The 23,532-nt window shown below is 45.1% G+C and overlaps 1 protein-coding gene across 1 annotated transcript in view; it reads left to right on the forward strand.

Annotated features, from left to right (window-relative positions):
• DISC1 (DISC1 scaffold protein) overlaps positions 1-6,347 on the forward strand; it is a 212,339-nt gene extending 205,992 nt beyond the window's left edge. The window contains exon 16 of the mRNA XM_076334113.1: positions 3,501-6,347. Coding sequence (XP_076190228.1) covers positions 3,501-3,656 — 156 coding nt within the window. The 3' untranslated portion in view covers positions 3,657-6,347. The remainder of the gene's footprint in view (positions 1-3,500) is intronic.
• The last annotated feature ends 17,185 nt before the right edge of the window (positions 6,348-23,532 follow it).

Raw genomic sequence — 23,532 nt, forward strand, 5'->3', positions numbered from 1 at the left:
GAGCGGAAGAATCAGCTCCCTCCACCTGCTGGCAGTGCTTTTCTTAATCCAGCCCAGGAGGCTGTTGGCCACATTTGCCACAAGACGTGTTGCTGGCTCATGTTCAGCTTGCTGTCCACCATGACCTCAAGGTCCTTTTCTGCAAAGCTACTTTCCAGCTGGCTGGCCCCCCTGTGTGTACTGGTGCCTGGGGTTAGGAGAGACACATGCAGTTATGCAGTGGGACATCTAGCTGAGCTTCTGTCTCCAGCCATGGTAATGTTCAGCTGTTTGTTAGAAACAAGCAGAATAGTTAACCAGGTAAAAAAAAACCCTCTTTCTGTTTTTTTCTGTTTTTCAAGACTTGATTTTCTCTTCAGATGTCCAAAATTGCTGCTGTTCTCCAAAATCCCATAGGCCCTTACCTCAGCTCTGTGGTAGTTCTTGACTGTCCTTTCAAGATCTTTTGTCTTACAATATACTCTTAGTTTCTAACCTTTCCTATAGGAAGGCAATTGGTTTGTAATACCTACCTTTCGTCTCTTTTCCCTAAACGTCTGTGCTAAGAGAACAGAAGATACATTGATGAGCCCATTTTTTCCAAAAATTAAGTCTACAGTAATTAGATCTGCTTTTTATCTCCTTGTAAATAATGGACTCTGTCATGACGCTCAAGTTTTTTAAAGCGAGGAAGTCAAACAGGTGAAAAGCTTCAACCAAGACAACGTTAGAGCTGCAGCATTGTTGCAGAATATGGATTGTGTTTGTGTGAAGCCGTTCCTAAGTACTTTAATTTACTGAGACATTGGAGAGTTTTTGCCAGTTTTTCACAGGAAGACAGCAGGACCAGGAAATGTTCCTAGTTGAAACTTGGTTTGGCTCCTGCCTTTGATACTGGCTCAATATTTGCAGCACTGGATAGAGAATTTAAGCATGAAGGACACATTTGCACGTGGACACATGCAAAACTAAGTTTTTTGCATTTTTAAAATGGGTGAAGCTGTTTATCCAGACACTAACCTCTCTATATGGATAGAGATTCCGTGCTGAGCCATATACTTTATATTTTGCCTAGCCATAAAGGCTTGTTTGACAGTTACTGGTCTACAGCTGGTTGTGGTATTATTTATGAGGTTATTGAAACTTGCTGTAGTTAGACTATGCATCATAGTCATCTTCCTTGTCGCTCCATCTTTCTGTTGGTTAAGAGTTTCATTCCCTGTCTTCATTTTCCTCCATCCTTCAAGATTTCTGATCCACTGGCAGTGAAATGTTTCAGTTTTGCTTTTTCTCTCTACCTGAAAAGAATTCTGTAATCACTTGGGATATTACAAATAACAGCATGTAGTCAGAGACTGCACATCAGAAGTAATTAAATTTCAGAGGCTTCATGGTGTTCATAAACTGAAGAATTTCTGTTTTACCAGTTAGGTTTTCAGCAGAGCCTCATGATTAAATTGCAGAGGGGTGGACAGTCCAGGACCACTTATAAGAGGATAATAATGTTTCTTACTTCAGAGGAGATGAAAAGCATAATTAATTTGTCCTTGTACAGTGCTTTGAGATCCCAGGATAGGAGAAGTTCTGTGTGTATGGCTATTACTTGTAATCAGAGACAGAATTCCTTTAGATTAATAGAGCTATCCAGAAATTAGAAGTATGCATGAATACTCCTGGTGAACGTATTAAGAGTAAAACATCATAGGAAATGTATGTAAATACACAAAGATGAAATTTTGAGGAACTGATAACAGAATCAAAAGCAGCTGAAAGGCTTTTCAAAGGCATAACTGTGACTGCCTGAAATAGCGGTGCTTTGTATAGCTTTCCCATGGTCCTCTCTAGTCCCAATTTTTCAAAAGTAGCAGCTCACTTTTTACAGTCACGTAACCTGAGGGTGTCTTTTTTTCTTGACATTGCATTGACATCGAGGTCGAGTAAAACCAACATTTCATAATGGATGAGCTCTGTAAAGGATAAAGCCTGTCCTTGTGCGTTATCCTTCCTGTGCGTTGGATTTTTGAAATTGAGTTGTTTCAGTGTCAGCCTGTTTCATTTCCCTTGCAGTGAGTTTCTGGCTCTCTCAGAGATCGTTTGATGACTTACTGCTAGAAATGAACTTACTTCTCTCTCCCTTGACCTGCTTGGGTTAGCCTTTTGGCGTCCTTGCCATTCAGCCGTACCTGTACAGGATGCCTCAGTGTGGATGGGGTGGGCCCTAGGGCTTGTTCATGTAGACTTGGTCGTTGGTTTAGAGCTTCAGCAGGCTCTGACTTGTCTTGTGCTTGCTTTGCTCTCTATGTAGCGTAAGCTATGGAAAAGAAGGTAAGGTTGGTTGTCTCATTGAGCTACACCAAGTCCTTGTACTTGATTCAACAACGGATAGTCTCACTCACATAAGATTATCAGCAGAAAGGCTGATGTACTGATAGTACAAACTGTGCTTATTCCCAGAAGAGACTAGTCATCAGAACAAAAAGCCGTACTGCCTAGGAAGCCCAGCCACTTAAAAACTTGTGCATGTCTCAGCAGTTACCTCTATCTCCATGCACATCCTACCTTCATCTGCCAGTCTGTTCACTGCTGTGCCGCTTGTATTCTTGTTGCCACCACCTGACACCTTCCCTCTGTCATTGTGGAGCTGGGGAAAGAGGGAAGTGGAAGGTCTCTTAAGAGGCCGAGCCATTAGCCATCATTTTCTTCCTGAGTGCCTTGCAGGAAAGCTGAACTAGACAATGGCAAATAAAATGTGGAAAACTCTCCTTTCTTAGCCAAATGACGGATTTTTACTGAATTAGCAGATGCTTTTCAGGTGGCCTTTTTCCTTTTAATGCATGATAGCATGACCTTGCTACAGCTAATCTCTTTGCATTTCAACTTGTTCAAAGCATTCACTGTGGAGCCTCATATAGCTTTATATTTGTGGTTTTTGCGCTATAATTATACTGATAATTCAGCTAAGATTAAAGCCTTCTGGAAATAAGTAGAGCAGAAACACTTTGCTATAAGCTAATTTTGCTACTTCCTTACCTAGAGTCCCACCCTGCCTTGCATAGCACACATTGCCAAGTTCGCTAATGCCACACAAGCTGTGTCTCGGGCTGCTCCTGCTGCCCTGTTGCCTTCACCAGGGGTCTGATCCACCCAGGTCTGTGTCTCCGGCTTAAAAATCCACCCACCATCCAGCAGGGAACTCGCGGCTGGTGCTGCTGCCTCCGTGGTACAATTTCTTCATCTCCTTCCTTCCCATGAGAACAGTATCCAAGCAGTATCCCCCATTCCCTCCCTTTTTTAAAGTGCTAAATAATGCTACTTGAGAACTTCAGTTTGTCTGGATTTTTTTTTTTTTAAAGCAAGTGTGAGAAATGTATTAATATTTAATCGAAACAATTTGGAAGAACTTGAAGCTACAATTAGATAGCCACGGCCATCTGTTGTGAGCAGCAGAACAAGAATTTATTAAATAACTTGGAAAGAGAAAAGGGACTGCCAATCACCTATAGATTTATTCCTTAATAAAGCTTGCACAGTCTCTGCAGAGGGAGATCCAGGTGGTGAAGGAGGCACTCCAGACCGTGCTGGTGCAACTTCAGCCAGCCAGGGAGGCAGGAGAAGAAAAGGCTGGAGACTTCCTCTGTGACAGCTGGTATCCAGGAAAACAAGACTTGAAGGAATAATGAGCAGAAAGAGCTGGTAGGATGACATTAATTCACAAAGGGCTGCTTTTAGTAACTGAATACTGTTTTACCAAGCCTCAGGGATCTCTTCTCTCCCTGCATAACTAATAACTAAATCAATTATGGAGAAACAGAGCCTGGAGGTCTATCATCAGAAGTATTCTACACAGCCTCACATGTTTTGGCACAGATTGGGAAACAGCTTTCGGAGCAGAGCATCCCCTGTAAATGTGTAGATTACAAATTGATACATTTCAAGTGAGTCTGCAAAGTTGCCTTTAATGTCAGTGAAATGTTCTCCTTGAAGACTCGTAAACAGTATCTGTCTTCCCTACTCATGGATTTTTTTTTTCCCCCTGATTTAAAAATGTAGTGTTAAAGCTGGAACATCTAGTATTTCTTGAAAAATAGCTGTAAGAATAATAAGAACTTTTTTTTCCTTTGGCTTTAACAGCTTTCTTACACTGAATGTATTTTCACATTCCTGGCAATAATTAAACCAATAGGATGCAATTCAAGCTAACCAAGTTCCTTCCTTCAACTGAAATTTGGACCTCGTTTACTCAGTGGTATTGAGTACAGTGGAGGTAACTAACAGCAGCCCCTATAGCAGTAGTCTAACTCTTTTCATTTAGGTATTAATATAAACTTGCTTTAGTATTACAGGGGTTGTAAAGCACAAAAAATTACTATGTATGTTGGTGATTTGTGTTCCTTATATTTAAATATTGTATGAACAATAAGTCATTTAAGTCTCCTTGTAAAGTTTATTACTACTATTATATTACTTTGATCTTCCTTATACACTTCAGAAGGAATGCAGATTTTTTTGCAATAGACACGTATGTATATATATACACATACTTAAACGTGTATTTTTATAGGAAATAAAAGCAATGTTCAGTGGAAGCCAACTAATATAAATGACCTGTATTTAGATTGTTGTTCAAAACAGTTAAATGCCTTTAGGAATTCATTGTGTGCTCTTACTTGGATACCAGAATAGCTCGGTCACAAAAGTTTTGCTTCTGCCATTGGTTGCAGAGGGAGAATTTAAAAAAAACTGATTTTTTTTTAAGCCAGTAGATGAAGCGAATGTCTTCCAACTCAGTACCGTGCTTTTTAATACTATTTTTCTGACATTTTTAGAATAACTTTCTTTCTGCTCTTTCAATTACTTATAGCCACATTGTGAAGGTTTTTGCAAATTTTGAAGGTCATTGGGCTACTAGACCACTAAGATTGTGTTTATTTTCTTTGTGTGTTTTAATACTAGTTGAAACTTCAACCTCAATGTTAAGTACATAGGGAGGGAGGGAAGAAAAGTGCCAGGCAGCTGAGACATACAACAGGATTATAACTGCATCCAGGCATATACGGTTGTCAAACCAGGGAAGCAGAGCTCAGGTGGTTTCTGTAGTCATCAGATCCTCAAGGGTGGAATTACAGCCCTGTAATTCAGAACATGGTTGACTTTTCTCATTGTATAATATATGGGTCAGCATCCGTGTTGCGGTAAAGGCTCTTGGATCTTCACCTTGCATGGACTCTGCTACTCGGTTCCCATCCCCAGTCTCAGATGGAGATCTGCTGCTGTTCAGTTTGACAAGTTTCTTTCTCCAGGCTTTGCTGGACTGTCCCTGTTCAATACCTACCTCCCCGCAGTAGATGTGGCACTTTCTGAAACTCCCCTGGACGGATGAGCAAGGCATTCAATCCCAGCTCTAGGCAGCCTGACAAGTGCAGGCAGCAGCCTGCGGCACTGACATTCAGCCCATGCACAGGACCAGCTCCCCTGGGAAACCCTGGCTGGGCACACATAGCCTGGCTGCCTGGGGATGACTGTCAGCCAGAAAGCACTCATGGAAACCCACGTGAGTTCAGGTAAACAGAAAAGAAAGCACACTGACATGGTAGATCTCTATTACAGCTGTTTCCTCAAGACCAGCAGAAGCTGCTCGTGGGTTGACATCACAGAGGGCCTGGGTACTGAGTTTCCAGCAGTGAGCATTTATATAGGGCGATGAGGACACCCCAGAGATGATGGCCAGTACACTAAGGCTGCATGACCCCCCTCTCCCACACACTGAGGGGTGTGTGGAGTTTTGTCCTTTGAATATGTAGTGCCTGTAATGTAAATAGTTGGTGGGCACTGTGCGTGCCTTAGAGCCAGGATCAGCCACAGACGAAGCGTGAAGTCTGCCTCCTTGCAGCAGCAAGGGCTCAACAGCAGGGCTAGTAACCAGCCATCACAGGGGCAGGAGAACAGCACCCTCATTCTCACTAGCAAGGTTTCTTGAAGACATTCCCATTCAATTAAAAAAAAACCTGTGTGGCTTTTGTGTTTCATAGCTTCAGAGCACCACTGCATTTTAATAAAAACTCAACTTATGCAACCACTCTAATAAGACACTGAGCTCCTGAGGAGAAGGGAGACTGAGTCAGTCATCATTCATGTCATATTTGTATGTTAACATTTATTTTATACATAATGTGGACTACTACTACTTTAATTTATTATTCCATTAACTTCACTGTTTGTTGTAGGAAGTTAGAGCCAGTAATCATTCCTTTTCTCAGATGTGCTGAATAATAAGCATACTAAAAAAAAAAAAAAAGGTATACTATGCAATGTATCAGCTGCCTTTTATCTGTGGATAGAAAACTTTCAATTAAAGAGAAGTATGTTTTTAACTGACCCAATGTCTGTTTGCATTCTGTGCAGTGTACAAGATTTTAGAAATTTCATCCGGGGGGAGGGGGGAGCAGATGGGGAGGGAGGAGAGGAAAGGAGAAACCGTGTGTGTGGCTATTATTGTGCTGTCAACAGCAGCTTGGGAAATTCTCTGATGCCTTCCGGAAACAGTCTAAAGACGCATTCAAGACTAGAGTCGCATGGCAAAATGTAGCTATTTTCAGTGCAAAAGGGAGAGAAATATCATGCAGTGAGCTATACAGACAGGTAAAACCTGCACTTGAGTCCTGTCTTGGCTCGGCCAGTCTTGGTGTGCAACTGAATCCTGTCTGCCCCCCCTCAGTTCCTCACCCAAGGGAGGAAAGCTCTTCACTCACCCATAAAGAAGGGTCGAGGGAAAGGAAGGGATGTGTGACACTACACCAGCTACAGCAATATCTGAAGTCAAAGTCATGCTCTCACACACCCTCATTGCCACGGTGAAACGATGAGAGGTAGGAGAGTGACTGTGGTGTCCCAAGGACCAGTTTCACACATGCTTGCTAGGACTTTGTCACCGCCAGGTGGACTGGTCTCCCGCCACCTGCAAACATGAATCCCACCAGAAATAAGCCCTTTTCGTGTCTGTGTTCCCCCTATCTAAGACCCCAGCCCTCAAAGGTTTGAGGAGTACATAGAGAAGCATATAGGCTTTGTGTACAGAAACCTCTGCCACAGCAATGGAGAGCTGCAAGACGAGGAAGCAGTTCCCCTCGAGCAGTCCATTGCATGTGCTTTGGAGGAGGAGTAGTTGGTTGTGTTTAATACACACACACCCCCAGTGTACAAACATTCTCAAGGGACCAAAGAAGAAAGCGAGGAGGGGACAGCACCCCAAAGCTCTAGCCTAATATTTCTTTTCACAATCAATTAGCTAATCCGTTCTTTCTAAAGCGTGACAGCTCAGGCTTTTGCTATCATTACTCGTTAAATCAAGATAAGCACATCTTTTCTAGAGCACTGGCAGAGGCAGTTCAGTAACGGGTCCCAGATAGGCAGTGGTGCTGGAGAGAGCTCCAGGCTGAGATTAGAATAATCCTTGTGTATCCTCTTAGTTTGCTATCCTATTAAAAATGAGACTGGGACCAAGAGATTTTTTTTAGTCTCGGAGATTAACATATGCTACAACGAAGCTCTAAAATATTACGCACATGCGGATATTTTTCTGCACCGTTAAGGAGGTTAATACAAGTTTCTGGAGAGATACTAAAAAAAGGAAAAAGAAAAAAGGGCCTGTGAGTATAGGAAATTCTTTCTGAACCTGAAAAGCAGCCAAGCCAGCAGCCACAGTAAAGCATTTCTCTCAAATTTCTAATGAAGGCTTGAATACGAGGCCTGGGAAAAGAGCATCTGGGGTTGAGTGAGTAAAGGAAATGTCTTCAGTTCTTCACATGCATGGCATTCACACTCTCCCCTTGTTTTCTTGTCTGGAAGAGCAGTCTTAGGGAAGGGGGTGTGGGGGCATCGTCAAAGACACACGCAAAGTCAATACATCACTAGGCTATTTGTTCTCATAATCGCCTGCAAAGATGAACAAATATTTTATAACAATAAGCAGCTGTACAGGAATACTAAGTGGAGAAAGAGAGAATATTAAATCAGAGTCACAGCTAGGAGACACATGATAGATCTCACTGGAGAAATGGAGAGTTAAGAAACCTTTCCACAGCGACGATCCAATTTACAAGGGGAAGAAAACCACCTCAGATTTGCTACTTTTCTGACAATGAGACTGTGAAACACCGAAGGAAGCCCCTCTGGGTCGTCTTGCCAAGTAGGCTCAAGATTTTAAGTGTATCAGCTCACTCCCAAAACCCAGAGCTTTGCACCCAACTCTCAGGCTTCCCTGTAGGAGCAGCCCCGGTGCAAGACTCAGGAACAGGAGCCTGGAGCCGCTCTGCACACAGGAGCTCCTCCAGGACTGTGCTGGGAGTCAGTGTCACAGGGATCGGGTTAGAGACACCAGGGCAAACCTGTTCCGCTCCTTGGGGGTTGGGAGGGGTGATAGGGATGCATCCATCTTACTATTTCTGTGCTCTTCCAGAAACTTTAAAATTTTCTTTTCCTATTGTTTTTGCTTTAAAGTGTATTTTCAGAAAGCTCCTCATGCATCCTCCATGACCTGAAATTTAAAAGGACCACGATTGTTTAATTTTTCCTGGCTTAAATACAGTAAGGTCAAACAATGAGACATGTTTGTTCTTAGCTATTGTCTGATGAGTTTGGATCACAGCATACTCCTTGACTTTCAATAACATGAGTTCTGGAGCAGCAATGACTGGTCGACCAGGCTATTTTCCCCCACTTAGATGGGCAACAGTTGAAGAGCAGGAACATGGCATTGCCATCCGCACTCAGCACTAACAAGACTTTCTGAGCACTGCCAACTCCGCTGTCTCCACAAAGTAAAAGCGGACAAGGTTTCAGGAAAAGAGGTACAAGAATGGTTGGAGATTAGGAAAAACTAACTTCCTTACAACAGAAGACCAGCAAAGCTCAGTACAAATAACTTAGCCAACTAAAGACCAAAAGGTGACCTACTCATGTCCTTTAGTGTTTACATGGGAAAAGATTTCCAGTGCCTACTAGCTGTTTCATCTAGCAGAATCCTCCACAACAAAAAAAATAAGACATTTCTATAGCAGGGAGAGTAATTGGCCATTGGAGCAAGAAACTCTGTCTCTCAAAGTTAAAGCAAGCTTGGGATTTTTTTTTTTTTCAGAAGTTGTGAAGGAAGCCCTCCTGCATCCCAGATGTAACGCACTTGATTCAAAAAACACCACAGGTTTGTACAGCCTGCATGATACATATAGCACTGAGGAACAGTCACAGTGCTTTACCTTAAATATAGGCATTTTCCTTAATGTTTTTTTTTTTTTAAAAAAAAAAAGGCACAGAAAGAAGAAATGCTTTGATAAACTGTTGTTTAGCTGCAGAGGTGGAGTTGGAGGACAGGGCAGCTGGGTGTCTGCAAGTTCAAAAAGCCTATTTACCTACTCTCTGATCTTGACCTTAGCTCAAAAGGGCAAGAGAAACCAAATGTTAAGGAAGGGCTTATTGTAAATCTTTCCTGGGATGCCAAGACTGAAGCTATTACAAAATGGTTCAGAACCTGACTAGGCAGGAGCCTGGGGTTTCGAGCCAAATTTCCCCCTCCCGGGGGCAGGCAGTTAAAGGGGGCTGGAGGCACATTTCACACCACCAGAGAGGACGGGGTGATGCTGGCACTGGACTCCGTGGCTGGGGAGCCGAGGCAGCGCTGCAGCAGTCATCCTGTGCTCCAGGCCTAAGAGGCAGCACAGCTATTTGCAGCACTACACAACATCCTCCGCAAGAGAAGAAAACCCAGAGAAACCCAACCAGCACCGTAGGCATCAGGCTCTGCTTGTCTTGGCTCATGGTGCTGGCATTTGATCAGCCTATTGCCACTTGTTTTCATTAAATGAGAAGGAAAAGGTGAAAAGAGCACCCTGCCTCTCACAGCCATATGCTATTTGTCATTGCTAATTTTCTATAATGAGCTGTAGCAAGTGAAGCCAGTCTTTCTCCATTAATCCTGATGGGAAACATTTCTTCTTTGTCTTCCCATCAAGTGCCCCAAATTCTTTGAATGAATACATGCTACAGCTGTACCAAACCTCCAACTCTCCTTGAAACTTCTCCCTAGGACCATGAGCACCAGGCAGCAGCACACAGCAGCTCTTCCAGCACAGTAACACTCCCTAGTTACGACATGGGAACAGTAAGGCATCACCAGCTTTATTTCCTTCTTTCTACTGTGTGTTTTTTTTATCCTGAATTGGAAATGTAATATTGATTGGGTCTGCTTAAATGTCAAAGCTTAATAATCCTATTAAAATAAAGAAGATCGTCTGTAGTGGAAAAAAATGAAACAGCAGCGTTGTCTCCTGAAAGATAAATAAATCACCAGGCCTGGTTAACATCTCTTCTGCAGCCTTAGTTCTCGGGCTTTAGAAAGTTCTTCCCGGAAGATATATTGAGGCCAGGGGGACAATCATTCAGGGGTTTCTTTATTCACTTTCCCTACAAATTGGTAAAAGAGCCTGCTTATCTTTCACAAAAAAATATTGGTAAGCTCCAAGTTTTGCCTCTAAAACTGTTAATGGTTACTGGACCATTTATTATGGAAGTGGTATTTAGCTCTAGAACTTGAATTAATAGGAGAAAATAATCCCAACTCCTGTGTACAGACAGTCCTCTACAGCGACCTAAGCAAAGTCTGCTGATGTCTCATGCTCAGGAGCTCCCAGGGTGCTCATCCTTCCCTCCCGTCAGTCCATCCCTGGGTAAAGGCTCAGGCAGACATGTGCTCCACATTCATCCCTTTAACATATGGCTTATGCATGTCCTAAACAGTGCACAGATTTGAAAGAAAGGAGCAAACTTCATACCGGAATTCAAGGATTTTTCCCCACTGCTAGTCATCTTTTCATTGCAGCTCTCCTCTTTGATCTCCCTGCACAGCATCCTGCCTCTGCCATGGGCTGGCACCTCAGCTCTGAGACACGGGTGGTAGTGGCAGTCCTTACCCCTGCACTCTGCAGATGTGCACAGACAGGCACGCACGCACCTCCTCGCACACATACACGGTCCAAGGGAATAAACAGAGCCCAGATGCTTCACCCCGACTCCTTTGGGTCAAAGCCTGCTGAGAGCCTGATGCTCAGGGGAGGCAGACATGCCCATCAGGGATTAAGGATCCCCAGAGGCCAGCTCAGAGAAAGCTGTTTTTGGCCGAGTCTCCCACACATCTGCCTCTTTAGAGGTTGAGGCCAGCCAGGAACAGAGCAGAGCCATTTGTCTCTAACCACACACCTAAAGTGCCTACAAGTCTTCCCCCTATCACTGCAAAAACACTGACAAAACACCACCAGATCGGCAAGAAAGTTTAGTTCCACCGGTTGAAGCGGGAGGCAGAAGGTATGCCTTGGACAGGCAGGGGCTCACCCTGACTATTGCCCCAGAGGAGGAAGAGCTGCGTGATCCTGTCGGCACCGCACAGGCCTGAGCTACCAAGCTCAGGCTCTCACGGGGGCTTATCAGCTGCAGTAATATGTTCACATGCCTTCTTTCCCATCTTTGCAAGGGAAAGGCAAGCTCATCTGCCTGGAGATACAACAACAAAAAAAAAATTCAAGAGTCAAGGATAGTCTGGTTATCCATCTGGCCCTACCAAAGCTCGGCTGTGCGATCACAGGCTTTTTGCACTTCATTGTACCAGGCTCAGCTAGAGTTAATATATCAGTCCTGCGTGGTTACTGTGTAGCTCAGTTATTAGTTGTAAAGGACTTCAGAGAAGCAGGAGAGGGGAACATCTCATACTTGATAGGCAACTCCAACCTATCTCAAATATTTAGTAGCGCTGCTTAGTGCTATCCTCACTAGAGGGAGATGAAAGGGCAGAGGTCCCTGTCCCTCAGGGCTTTTAAGCACATCAGTGATTTTGAGGATGTAAACCCAAGTCCCTAGTAAATTTTACCAACGTCCTTACTACAAAAACATTGCATGCTGGATGGCAAGGCTGTCCATGCTGAGCTTTCCAGTCAGTCTTGCTTCACTAATGCTAGGATGAAATCCATGTGCCTCTTTAGTCTTGGCAATCAGGTCTCCTGGCCAGTCTGTGGGAACCCCATCTGCAAGGATGCACTGTGCACCTGACACAGGTGGTTCATCAGGCCCTTTTTTTGGGGGGCGGGGGGGGGGAGTCTACATCTCCTCTGACTTAGGGCACCAGTTTGATTTTGAAAATGCCTACAGTGCTTCAAGAAGGTTTGAGGTAAAAGAAAAAGCATCATGATCATCAATAGTTAGGCAGGGATTTGTGTAACCCCTGGGTTGATGAAGAGGAATGATGCTCACAAGACATCCTCCATGAAGCATGTGCTGTAGGAAAAGACAGACTTTGTGTAACTATACAAACCGCAAAATTCAGTGCCTGTTAGAGGTCAAGTCTTCCTTATGACCTGGTGACAAGATTTCAACCATATGCTCCTGTAAGTCTCTCTCAGTATGTCACTGAATGCAGCTTAATTCTCACCCAGAGTGAACAAGTTGCCTCAGCAGGAGCTTCAAGTACAACGTCAAATGCCGATACTTCAACCCCCAGCCGTTGGCCGAGCAGTTACGGTGCTAGCATTGTCTCACCAAGAGGTGGAACAACTTCCCCCATGCTATTTTTGGATAAAAAAAAAAAAGGACTCAGCAAGTTTTACTACAGCTCACGTGGAGGAACATCATTACTCTGGAGCAGATCTTGAGCTGGGAGGACCTGGATTGAGTTTTGGCAGGCACCACTCACATGGATGAGTCCAGCAGGGAACTCCGCTTCCCATAGCCTCAGCTGCTCCCTGAGAGCCTGACACTGATTTTCAACTGCTCTTTCCACCTGCTAATGCCCACTGGAGACCCTGCCTCCTTCTTCAGAGTTTCTCCTTGCAGATATCCGGCCTCTCTAGCAGGGGACATGGTATGAGAATTTGTATCAGCGGCTGTCGAAGGGAAAGCTTTGCCTACACCTCAGTACACACATTCCCACCCCACCCTCTCCCAGGCTAAATGTTGAGTCTTGAACCGAAACCCACCTGTCCTCCCAGGCCTGGTAGGCAATCTGACAGCTTTCAAACATAAATAAGAGGCAAAAAAAAGCGCAGAAATCAAATTGCACTTCTTTGTTGAGAGTCTCAGATCTGCCAAGTGCTCCCTGCCAGTTTTAATCACAAGTCAAAGTAATCCTTTAAGAGGTTTTGCTGGAGGGAACATTACAGCGTGCAGGATCATGTAGAGTTCTCCAAGGAGAGTCACAAAGTGATACTAGGAAAAGAACTGAGGCAAGAGGCATGCCACTGTCATGGCTCCCAAATTCTGGTCTTAAAATGTTAGGGAAACCTGAGATTAGACAGATATTCACAAAGGATGCTTGTAATGGCAGCCAGTAAGTGCATTTCATTTCTGAATTGCATCTTTACAAGCAGCACTGACCCAAACATAGGATTTCAGCACAAGGAACAATTTACTGCCCCTTTTGGAGTAACGGCTGAGCTGCTTAAGGAAAGCTTGACCTAAGGTGACAACAAGATAAAGAGCTCCGACGTCTGCAACCACGTCCCTATAACATCTGAACTCTGCTAGGGCTCCTCCTGTGTCTCTCCCCTTTGAAACTGGTATGAGACAGTCCTCTCAGTTCATCTGTTTCCTGCTCATAAAATAACAGGAATAACAACATTCGTCACTGAAAATTTGCACCAGAAGGTAGGCATTGCAGAAGTAAAGTACAAGCCTGGCTCCTCCAGCTCAGAGACAGATGTGAAACTTTCAGAGGGCAATAGGAACTTGCTCTTCTTGCAATAAACACAAAACAGACTCAGGCCAGACACTGCGGAATTTCTACAAATTACCCACGAGTCTGACACTTTTCATCCAGTGAGGCAGGAGATGCGAGGCAGGTCCCTTCAAAGAGAACAGTTTAGCATAGCTTATTTCATGGGTCCCTCCATGTAAGAGCTTGTAAGACCTCAGAGCCCGTCATGCATTTCAAGGTGGCAGCACTGCCATCATTGGATTCGCTAAGGAAAATACTACCTTACTTAGATTTTTTTTTTTTTTTTTTTATTTCACCTCTCATCCAAAAAAAATGGTTTTAACATTTCCCCCCCGGCTGAAACAAATTCCCTTTTGTAAGTGATACTGCACAACTGTTTTAAAAAGGGAAAGGAAAGATGTAGTCCTCATTTTCAGCCACAATAAGGGAATAAAATGTCAGCAATGCTAAAGATCATTTGGGAAGAACGAGGTATTTATTTTTCCAAAACAGGATCTGTCTTTAGCCATCTCTCTAATTAAATATTGACAGCCACAAAGGGGTACGGACTTACCTTCTCAGCAGCCCTATCACGACAGAGGTGGTTACATATTCACATGTAATGCCTGCCCACACTGGTCCACAGCATGAGTCACTAGCATCTCTATATCAACAGCAAGACAGCGCAGAAGGTGGTGTATGTCTCATTCCTTGTGTTATATGGATTAATAATAATTTAAAAAAAAAAAAAGAACAAAAAACCAGCCGCCTTGGTGAAAAGAGGAGGTGAGGTAAGGAGTTCAACCACCATCTCCTCACATACCTGGAGTTAGCAGCAATATTATTCATGCCAGACTATTCTGCGTGGAACAAATTTTGTGCTTTGTGCCAAACCAAGGACAGTAACTTCTTTCTCCCCCACAGGATTTGCAGTCTTGCAAACCTAGTATAAAATAGCCAGACAGCCTCCTTCACCCAGGTTCACTGACCAAGACATAAAAACCTGTGCCCAAGTGTGGAGCTAATCCAAAGAAAGAAGGGTCCCCCTCCATTTGCCTGGTCTGCACAGGGAGCTCCTGGTGAAAGGGTTTCCTTCACCTACTGCCCATTTCCATTCTGCACCCCACATTGAAGACACCTTTCTCACTCCCTGCATATCCTCCAGCCCAGTTGATAAAGTGAATAATGTGCACTTGCCAAGGAGCAGCCCACTCCAAGGCAGCAAAGAAACCCTCCGTGCCACCCGCTCAGGGGCAGGAGTAAGTATCTCGCCGTTCCCACCGCTGGCTCTCATCAGCTTCACACCGAGAGGAGAGGGAAGAGGAGGGATTGTCCCACCACTGACCCACCGAAACCAAGAGAAGCGAATGCAGAGATCAGTAAACATCAGCTCACAGACAGATGTACCGTATTTCATGCAGCAATCAGGGCAGAGATTATCTAGATGAGGGCAAGATAATCAGGACTGGCTGGCAGACCCTGCAATTCCCTCTTTGGAGAGCACAATATCCCCAGTTAATCTGCAGGGTCGTTTCCTCCTTCCCCACCTCTCAGCCCTTTGGTACTACTCATTCCTATCTGCACATACAAGACCCTGCTTTCATCATGGCATGGTCTAATTAACAGATTCTGACACAGTAATTAGCTGGTAAAAGTAGGTCTACATTTTCTTATTTAACACATAAATGCTGTGGTTCTTGTGCCAGAGAAGCTGCAGACAGTGGCCAGGTACACATTGGGTAGCCATGCCGCCTGCTGCACTGCAGCTTGCTCTGTTTGCCCTGCTCCATGGTGCTGAAGAGCCGCTGTGCACACAGTGACAGGGTGGTCAGTGTCAGGAGAGGCAAGGGGACATGACAGGATCAAGGGAAAGGCCCTATCCAACTCGGAAATCACTCCAGCGGTGCATCCCAGACATCCAATTGAGCCAGATCACACTTTAACACATCAGACATCTTTTGTACGAGAGCTCTGGCATGTCCGCATCTGTGTCAGATGATACTTCACCAGTTTAAAAGTAGCTCTGTGAGAGTCACAGAGCCTATGAGCCTGTTTTGACTCAGTAGCCATGTCACGGGTGGTGGTGCCAAACAGTCTGCAGACAAGGAGCAACAGGTCTATCGAGCCCCAGGGAACAGGATGTGCATCCCCAGGAGTGCTGGCAAGAGAGCATTTCACATGCCATTTTGAACCACGGATATCAGTTTACTCTGCAAATGCTACCAAGTTTTAAACATCAAATGTTCTGCAAAAACATGATATTTCTCCTCACCTTCCCCCCACTCCCCACCCTCAGGGCCATATTGCCCTCTTCTCTATTTCCAGCTTGCAGACTTCTTAATGAAGTTTCAGTACTTCTCTTAACTCTCTGGTCAGCAGTGGATAAGTAATATTGAGGAACAGACACTATCTTCTGCCCAGTGCAAATGCACCATGTGACTAAAACTGAGGGAATGTTTTATTTTGGGGAGGTGCTTCTAAAATTTGTCCGGATAGAGTATATTGACTATCTTGAAGCAAGCCAGGACCAACAGACTGGTATCCACTCTAACACCCATCAGTCCACATACTCTGAATTAGGCAGTGTGGCTGCTAGGCCATTAAGCACTAGACGGGTCCAGCAACGGTTCTGCTAAGCCAAGCAGGGCAGGGTTGTCTGCCTGCACCCCTGTGCTGGGTGTCCAAAGCATGCGAGCCAGTGTGGGTACATCTGTCTCTCCCCTCCTCCTGTACCCCTCACCAAAGGTATTGCATCCCAGCACCACTTAAATTAATGGCAATTTACAACAGCTAGTGCCTAGGCCAAAGGCTGGCCATGCTCTGGATTGGCTCCTGCCTTTTTAGCCTGACAAAGGACCTTTGGGGAGCCTGGGGAGGGTACTGAGGGCCCATCCACATTTCCAGGGGAACACATGAAGCTTGCCGAGAGAAACCCCGTTATTAGCCACTATGAAGATGCCTCCATCTCATAGCAGATGGCAGCATCACATGCTGAAGCACTTTTTGAAGATGCTTTATGTGCCAGGAAGCAGAGTCACATCAGATTAGCAGTTCACAAGCACACTGGAGTTCAAACATTCATTTGCTGCTGTTCCAACACTTCCCAAACACCAAGCACTTGTGAGACCCACTGCCCCTCCATGACTCTATTGCTACTTCCCTGCCCCCAGTAGCTGGAAGATGCATTTTACATGTTTTCTCCCCCAACATGGATTCCTACAAACATGTAACTTTTTGGAAAGGCTCTGCAGGGTGTGTTACTCCACAGCACAACTCACCTGCCTTGCCTGTTTTTGTACATCTTTAAAGAAAACACATTGAATAGATCCAGGGTCCAACAAGTTATGGTTGCAGAACCCACAGGAACGTGACCTCCACAGGCTGGCTTCAGTCCACATTAGTAATGCAAACTCTATAACACAAAACATAGCCCAGACAAATACTGAGCTGATGTTATCAGCTGATGTTATCTCACTGCTGTTCCCCAGTTAAGTATGAAGTGTTCAATATTACCAGTGTTAGATGTTCACATCACAAGCCCCTCCATCATCCTCAGTTTCAGGAGGTATGGAGGATGCTCAACAGCTTAGTGGAAGGGTCAGTTACTTTAACCCAAGCCCTGATCCCTTGAGGTTGATAGTTTTTAAATTTATCTTTCAGTCCCATTTAATAATGTGTAAGATGTTCCAACTTGGCCACAACCTCCTTTGAGTACAGGTTGCAGTTGAATATTTAAGTAGTCACATTCCTCAATAGTCTCTGTAGTTTTTAAAGGCTTGGATGAGCATATGAAATAGTGTTCCCTCTGTCCTAGCAGAAGCATTATCAAATTATGTCAGATAAAACATTTTTAAAAGGGTACCATCAGGGATATCCGAGCAATTGCCAAAGCTAAGGGGGAGAGCTAGGATTCAAATGGTGAAATGCCAGCAAGCAGCCTGAGCTGAGCCATCCCCTGTGGGGACTGGGACACTGAAATTGTAGCATTAAGCCAGAGAATGAGAAATGTTACAAGTCAAATAAATGAAGCTGGGGTGAGTTTATTCTCAAAGGTGAGCAATGTAAACTGTGATCTGTGATTTTAAGATCGCTTGCATTTGCATAACCAACACCACGTTAAGAAAATAAGAACACGTAAGTAAATTCCTGGATCATATTTAAATAAACCCCTGATTATGCTGTCCCTTAAGGTAAGTTTAAAGAGCGGTGAGGTTTTCCTGCCTCCTAAATGTACAATTGAGGCTACGCTCCCAAAAAGACAGAGAAAAATTGTCACAATCAACCAGAACCCAAACTGTTGGAGGGCAGCAGCACCTTACTAGAAAGGTCCTACTGGGATTAAGAAAAAAAGCCACAAGACATATACTAGCACATCACAAAACAGTGTCTGATAATTCTGTGTTTCTCTAGCCCAATGTGGCCAGGTCCCATGGGTTACAAATTCATGGATTAGTATAATCCATACAAATGTAATTACAGATCTTTATTGCTCTTAGCAAGCTCTGTGTACTGGCCACGTGCAGAACTACAAGTACTTCTAATCTCATTTTCTGATTTCCGCCCCCCCCCCCCCCCAAAAAAAAAAAAGCACATCACCAAGTCATCCTTTATCCAGACTGAAGTTTGATGCTTTTGATCTGTCAGGATTGAAGACTGTATGCTGCCCAGCACAGAAGCTTATTTTTGTTATCTCTTCCTCCACATCCCCTTTAGTCTGTATGGCCACAAGAAAATATCCAGGGCAGATGTCAGGCAGTGAGGTCTGTAACACCAAGTCAGATTTTAACTACAGGCCTGTCCCAGTCCTAGCACAGACACCGTGCTCCTGTCACGCTAAGTGCCATGGGCAGATATACCTGGCAAGACCTGGACATTGGGACTGCTACAGTAACAGAATTGGTTGTAGCTGGCCCACGCCAGCAGGCTGTACAGGGCAGAAGGACTGTCTCTGTGCCCTGCCCTCCCATCTCAAATGCCTTGTGCAAGGGCTAGCTCAAGGCACTGCAAACATGAGAGCGCGGGCACAGAAGGAGGAGCCTGCAGTCAAGAAGGAAAGGGGCTGCTTTTCCAGAAGGAATGGATCTCCCTGGAGGGCACCATCATCTGAAACCCCTTCCAGTGGGCAGCCCGAAACCTGGACAAGCCAGTGCTACACCTGCCTCTGGCCCTACATGCATCTAGTTTAGGTAGCTAAAATTCCTGTGGGCTTTTCAGGTGCCACAGCTAACCCAGGATCTTCCTTGTAGGACCTGTGGCTTGCTCCTAGAACAAGCACATGGGACGCCACTAACCCTGTATTTTCTCCACCCAATCTGTTTCCAGTCCCTCCACTTGAGCCCTTGCCTGAAATTTGGGTATTCCCATTGCTGGAAAGGAAGATGAGACTTCAGCGTGCTCTGTCATGCCACTGCAGGAGGGAGCGCACTGTTTAAATTGGCAGCTTGCCTTAGCTCTGGTGCCTAGTTACTCTGAGATGGCAAAGGAGAAAGGTAAGCTCCAAGGTCAATTCAGCATCTCTTTTGCCCACGGGCTCTGCAGGAAGCCTATGGATGCCACGCAGGTAACAAGCCACTGAGAGCCGGTTCACCCCAGAGGCTGCTTTAGGAACAGGCAATTAAAGAACAGCAGCCAGGGGAAGTTTCCAGCCTGTCGCCCGTATCACTCTCCCAGACGTGTGCGTGGGGGTTTAAATGCTGGTGAAGGATGCCCTTACTGACAGCCCCAGGTCTCGGCTAGACCACCTCCCTCTCGCACAGCCAGCACGCTCCATCCCCACGTTGCAGGGATACCTTCGAGGGGCACGGGCAGAGATCGCTTTCTCTGACCTATTATGTTAATGGCCCCTATGTTGGAGACAGACAAGAACTATGCCAGTTAATAGCAATTATAATGAGGGAGAGAAACAATCCTTTTTCCAGTTGAGGTCGATAACACGGCTCCCATGGGTACCTATGGAAAGTGGATTAGGACTGTTACAGGAAATTAAGATGTACGGAGAAGAGTGTCGAAGGAATCCTGGAGAGGAGTTTTGAAATTCTTGTAGCCAGATGAGAAATGATTCACTTATTTTCCCAGATGGATATTAGGAGAAGAGGCAGAGTTGCACGTACAGAAGAGACGCCACGTATTCACTGGAAATAGGTAAACCACAAATGTTATTTGCTCGGCTCTAAAGCTCTTCTCCATACTCCAATGGATGTAACTGCAGATAGTGTTCCCACCTTCCCCTCTAGCTAAAAACCACCTCACTTGCCGTGAGCTTCACCTGAAATAAAGGCAGGGAGTCAGTAATGACTGGCCTTATTCCCTACCAGCTTATCTGATGCAGAGTGTTTCTTTAGCACAGACTCACAATTCGGATGTGGGGACAGCAGAACTGCCCTGGCACCTGAACCAGAGCTGCAGCCCTGTTGCACAGATACCAGTAGCTCTAAAACCTCAGCTCAGAACAGGGCTCTCCAGGCATGCTGGACAGGAACAAAACTTTTTCTGAACCACAGGCATTTTCTGCAGGCAGAAGGTTTTTAGTGTCAACAAGCTATGACGTACTCTCCCAGCTGGGGAGAGTTTACCCCTTCCCAATCTGTATTGGCCTCCCCGGTCTGGAGTCAGGGCTTCACTTCTCACTTGAAGAATCATATCTCCAGCAAACATCGATGGCCATTAAAGCAAATTCAATGCCAGCCTGACATCTCCACTGCTTTCAGCACAGTCAACAGCAGAGGCAGCCTCCCCGGCTCAGGGCCCATCCTCTCCCAGCCCATGTGCTCAGGGCCTGCTTGCCCTCCCTTTGCACACAGATGGCAGGTTGCTGTGCCAATTAGCACGAGTTCTGATTTTGCTTCTTGATGTGAACACATGCATTTGGGACAGAAACCAAAACAGCCTGCCTTACTTCACTGAGCAGCCAGGTCCCAAACAGCTGATGCTGCATTATCAGCAAGGACCACATCTGAATACTGGCTCATTAGTTAGCCATCCTCCAAGCCATTCAACGCAAACCAAGCAGAAAACACTTCTGGTCTCTGAAGAGCTGCTCCTTTTCCAGTTCAAGACTCACCTCCATTCACTGTCTTACAACACCTGAAACATGTTTGCTTTCCCCTTTGAGGCAGGGCTTTGCTGTTTTGAAAAGCAGGCGTTGAATGCCAATTTTCCAGGTAGTTAGGTCGGGACAACCATGTAGCTCTGTTTAAGCCAGAATAGCATAGTTTTTCCCGTGATGATGAGCTTAACACTTCTGCCTGACAGCACATTGAAGCAGGTAGCGTCTATAGACCCAGGAGCACCAGAGTGCACTGATACTCTGGGCTGCTACCACCTCCTAAATTCTGCATAAACAACAACAGAAGCCCACAGACCAACACTTACTCAGACAGTAGTATTTCAAGTAAAAAAGCAGAACCTCCTTTGTCCTACATGGCAGCTCCTTACCCTCCACACATAACAGCACGACCAGGGGGCTGGAGTGAAGGCTCTGCTTATCTTTTATTGATGGAAGTGGGACTGCACAGACAAAATAGAAAAGAATAGGAAAGATGCTTCCCCACCCCGCTCCAAACAGCAGTAAAAACCTGTGATTAGATTTTTTCAGCTACATCTCACCAGCATCCAAGATCCTATCCCTTAAATGGACAATAGCTATGTTTCTCCTATATTGTCTCCTTCCGTTTGGCTTCAAGGAGCCAAAGAGGCTGTGCTGGTTTTCCAAGGAGGAGTGCTCAGGCTTCCCACCAGTTTCAGTGGGAGCTGCAGGTGCTATGACCTGTGAAGGTCAGGATTCTTCAGGTCAGGTGCTTACATACATACTTTGAGCCAAGTTTGTTCAATTTAGCAACAGCCTGGGTCAGGGCTCAGGAGGGGAACAAAATGACTGTAGGGCAGAAAAAGGCTTGGCAGTCCCAGGAAGAGCCATCCCCCAGAAAGGCTGGTTAAGAGCAGAGACAAGTAGAGTGCAGGCTCCTATTTTTGACCATCCAGTGTCACACTGAAAACACCTCCATTTTTAAGAACTATTTCATAGAAGATACTCAATGAATTAGTGATGGCAAAATCCTGCAAGTGCCTGCAACCTTTTAATCTGACTTCAAGTGCCTTCAGATTGAATTTCCAGGTATTGTTGCACTTGCATGTGGCACCTGGAAAAGAACTTCAATTACAGGCTTTTGTTCCATCTCAAAAGTCATCTCCTATATTTTCTCTTTTATTGTAGTTACAGTGAAAAGGGATCCTTTGGAGCTTTTTTGAAATGCTGACATCAAAGCCCATCTAAGATTAGCAAAGTACGTGCTTGCTGTAAGGCTTTAAGGACTCCAGCAAGCTTCTTCTTTATTTAACTGCTATATTTAGCTCTCAAACATTGAGTAGTCTGTCTTACTCCTATAGATATCAGGGGCAGATAGAGGTGGGGGCAGAAAGGATGCAGGGATCGCCTAATCCTTTACCACACAGAGTAGTAGTAGGTTTCAAATAAGGGCTCCCATCTATCCCAACTGTACACAGCAAATGCAGCCGGCGCGGGGAAAAAAAAGTGCATTTGCGGCATGCAGGTCAGAGGCAATATGGCCCTCTCCCCCTTCCTCTGTTGGCTCAGTCACAGATAGAGCATATGCAACAATTAATTTCCCTCGGTGCATCGCACCCCCCTTGGCTGCACACAGACTGGGCGCTCAGCATCTGCTGCCTTTCCTCACAAGTTCATGGCATGCTTTCAGCCAGTCGTCACAGCAGCTACAACTGCTTTTACAACTGGATACAAGATGGATCTTCAAACCCAAAGTCAAGACAAGACCAGTACGTTAATTTTCATACATTGTTCAGATGAGAAATTGAACCTGGCTCTTCTTACAAGAAAAGCTAGGTACAAAACTTCAAAGGACCCACATCCCTTCAAAAGCTATAGCATTATATCTTCCTAAGGAGGCTGGATGGTTAAGTCCCTACCATCCCAAAACACCAAGCTGTTTTATTGAACACACTTCTCTACCATTTCAAACCCAAGGTAGGATGGAAACAATTTCAACATGTTTTTGCTGCTGTAGGGCAGCAGCCATGAGTAATGAAGGAGCAATGGTTTTGAAATTGCACACTAGAAACTCACCATGAGCACTGCTGTGTAAAGGTGTGGGTTTTTTGGTTTTTTTTTTTTTTTAAAACAAACAAAAAAGACTGAGTAGCTTAAAGCATGAATTTCAGAGAGGGTGTCAGCCTTTGAAGATCCTTTCACATGCAAGGTGCAAAGCTCTGATGAACCTGATGTAAACAGGGAGAGGAAGTAAGATCTATGAACACAGAACTGCCAGAGATTGACGTGAGTTACAGCAAGTCAACCAGGGATGACTTTTCATCCCTTAAATTCCTACTTCTCAAAGTTTCCTGCTGCAGACAGACCCTTCCTCCTTTGTTAGCACCTCCTGTTTCGTTTCCTTTGTCATCAGCTCAGAGGAACACCAAAGGACACCCTGCAAACATGCTCCAGCTAGGAATTAATGCACCCAGCACCACTTGCCGGAGGGATGAGATCTTCCTTTCCAGGAGAGGGGACGCTGTTCTGCGCATCGCTGCACCATCATCACTGGGAGGTGGCTGCAGAGTCCTGAAGGCAGGAAAGCAGCTAGTCAAGGACAGGGGAAGAGGAGCAAAAACTAAAACCAGAGTGCTCTCTTGCCGAAAGGCCATGGTGGCACGCAGCAGCCCTCTGGAGACCAGGGCTGTGAGCCCAAACCCATGGGCAGGAAGAGCTGCCTATGACACCTGGCCTCACACCAAGCCAACTGATGTTCTTGGGCGTTACGCCAGCCAGCCTTGATAACCCACCTGTTAGG

Source organism: Aptenodytes patagonicus, chromosome 3 (assembly GCF_965638725.1).
Source record: "Aptenodytes patagonicus chromosome 3, bAptPat1.pri.cur, whole genome shotgun sequence".
In the NCBI taxonomy this organism is placed as follows: domain Eukaryota; kingdom Metazoa; phylum Chordata; class Aves; order Sphenisciformes; family Spheniscidae; genus Aptenodytes; species Aptenodytes patagonicus.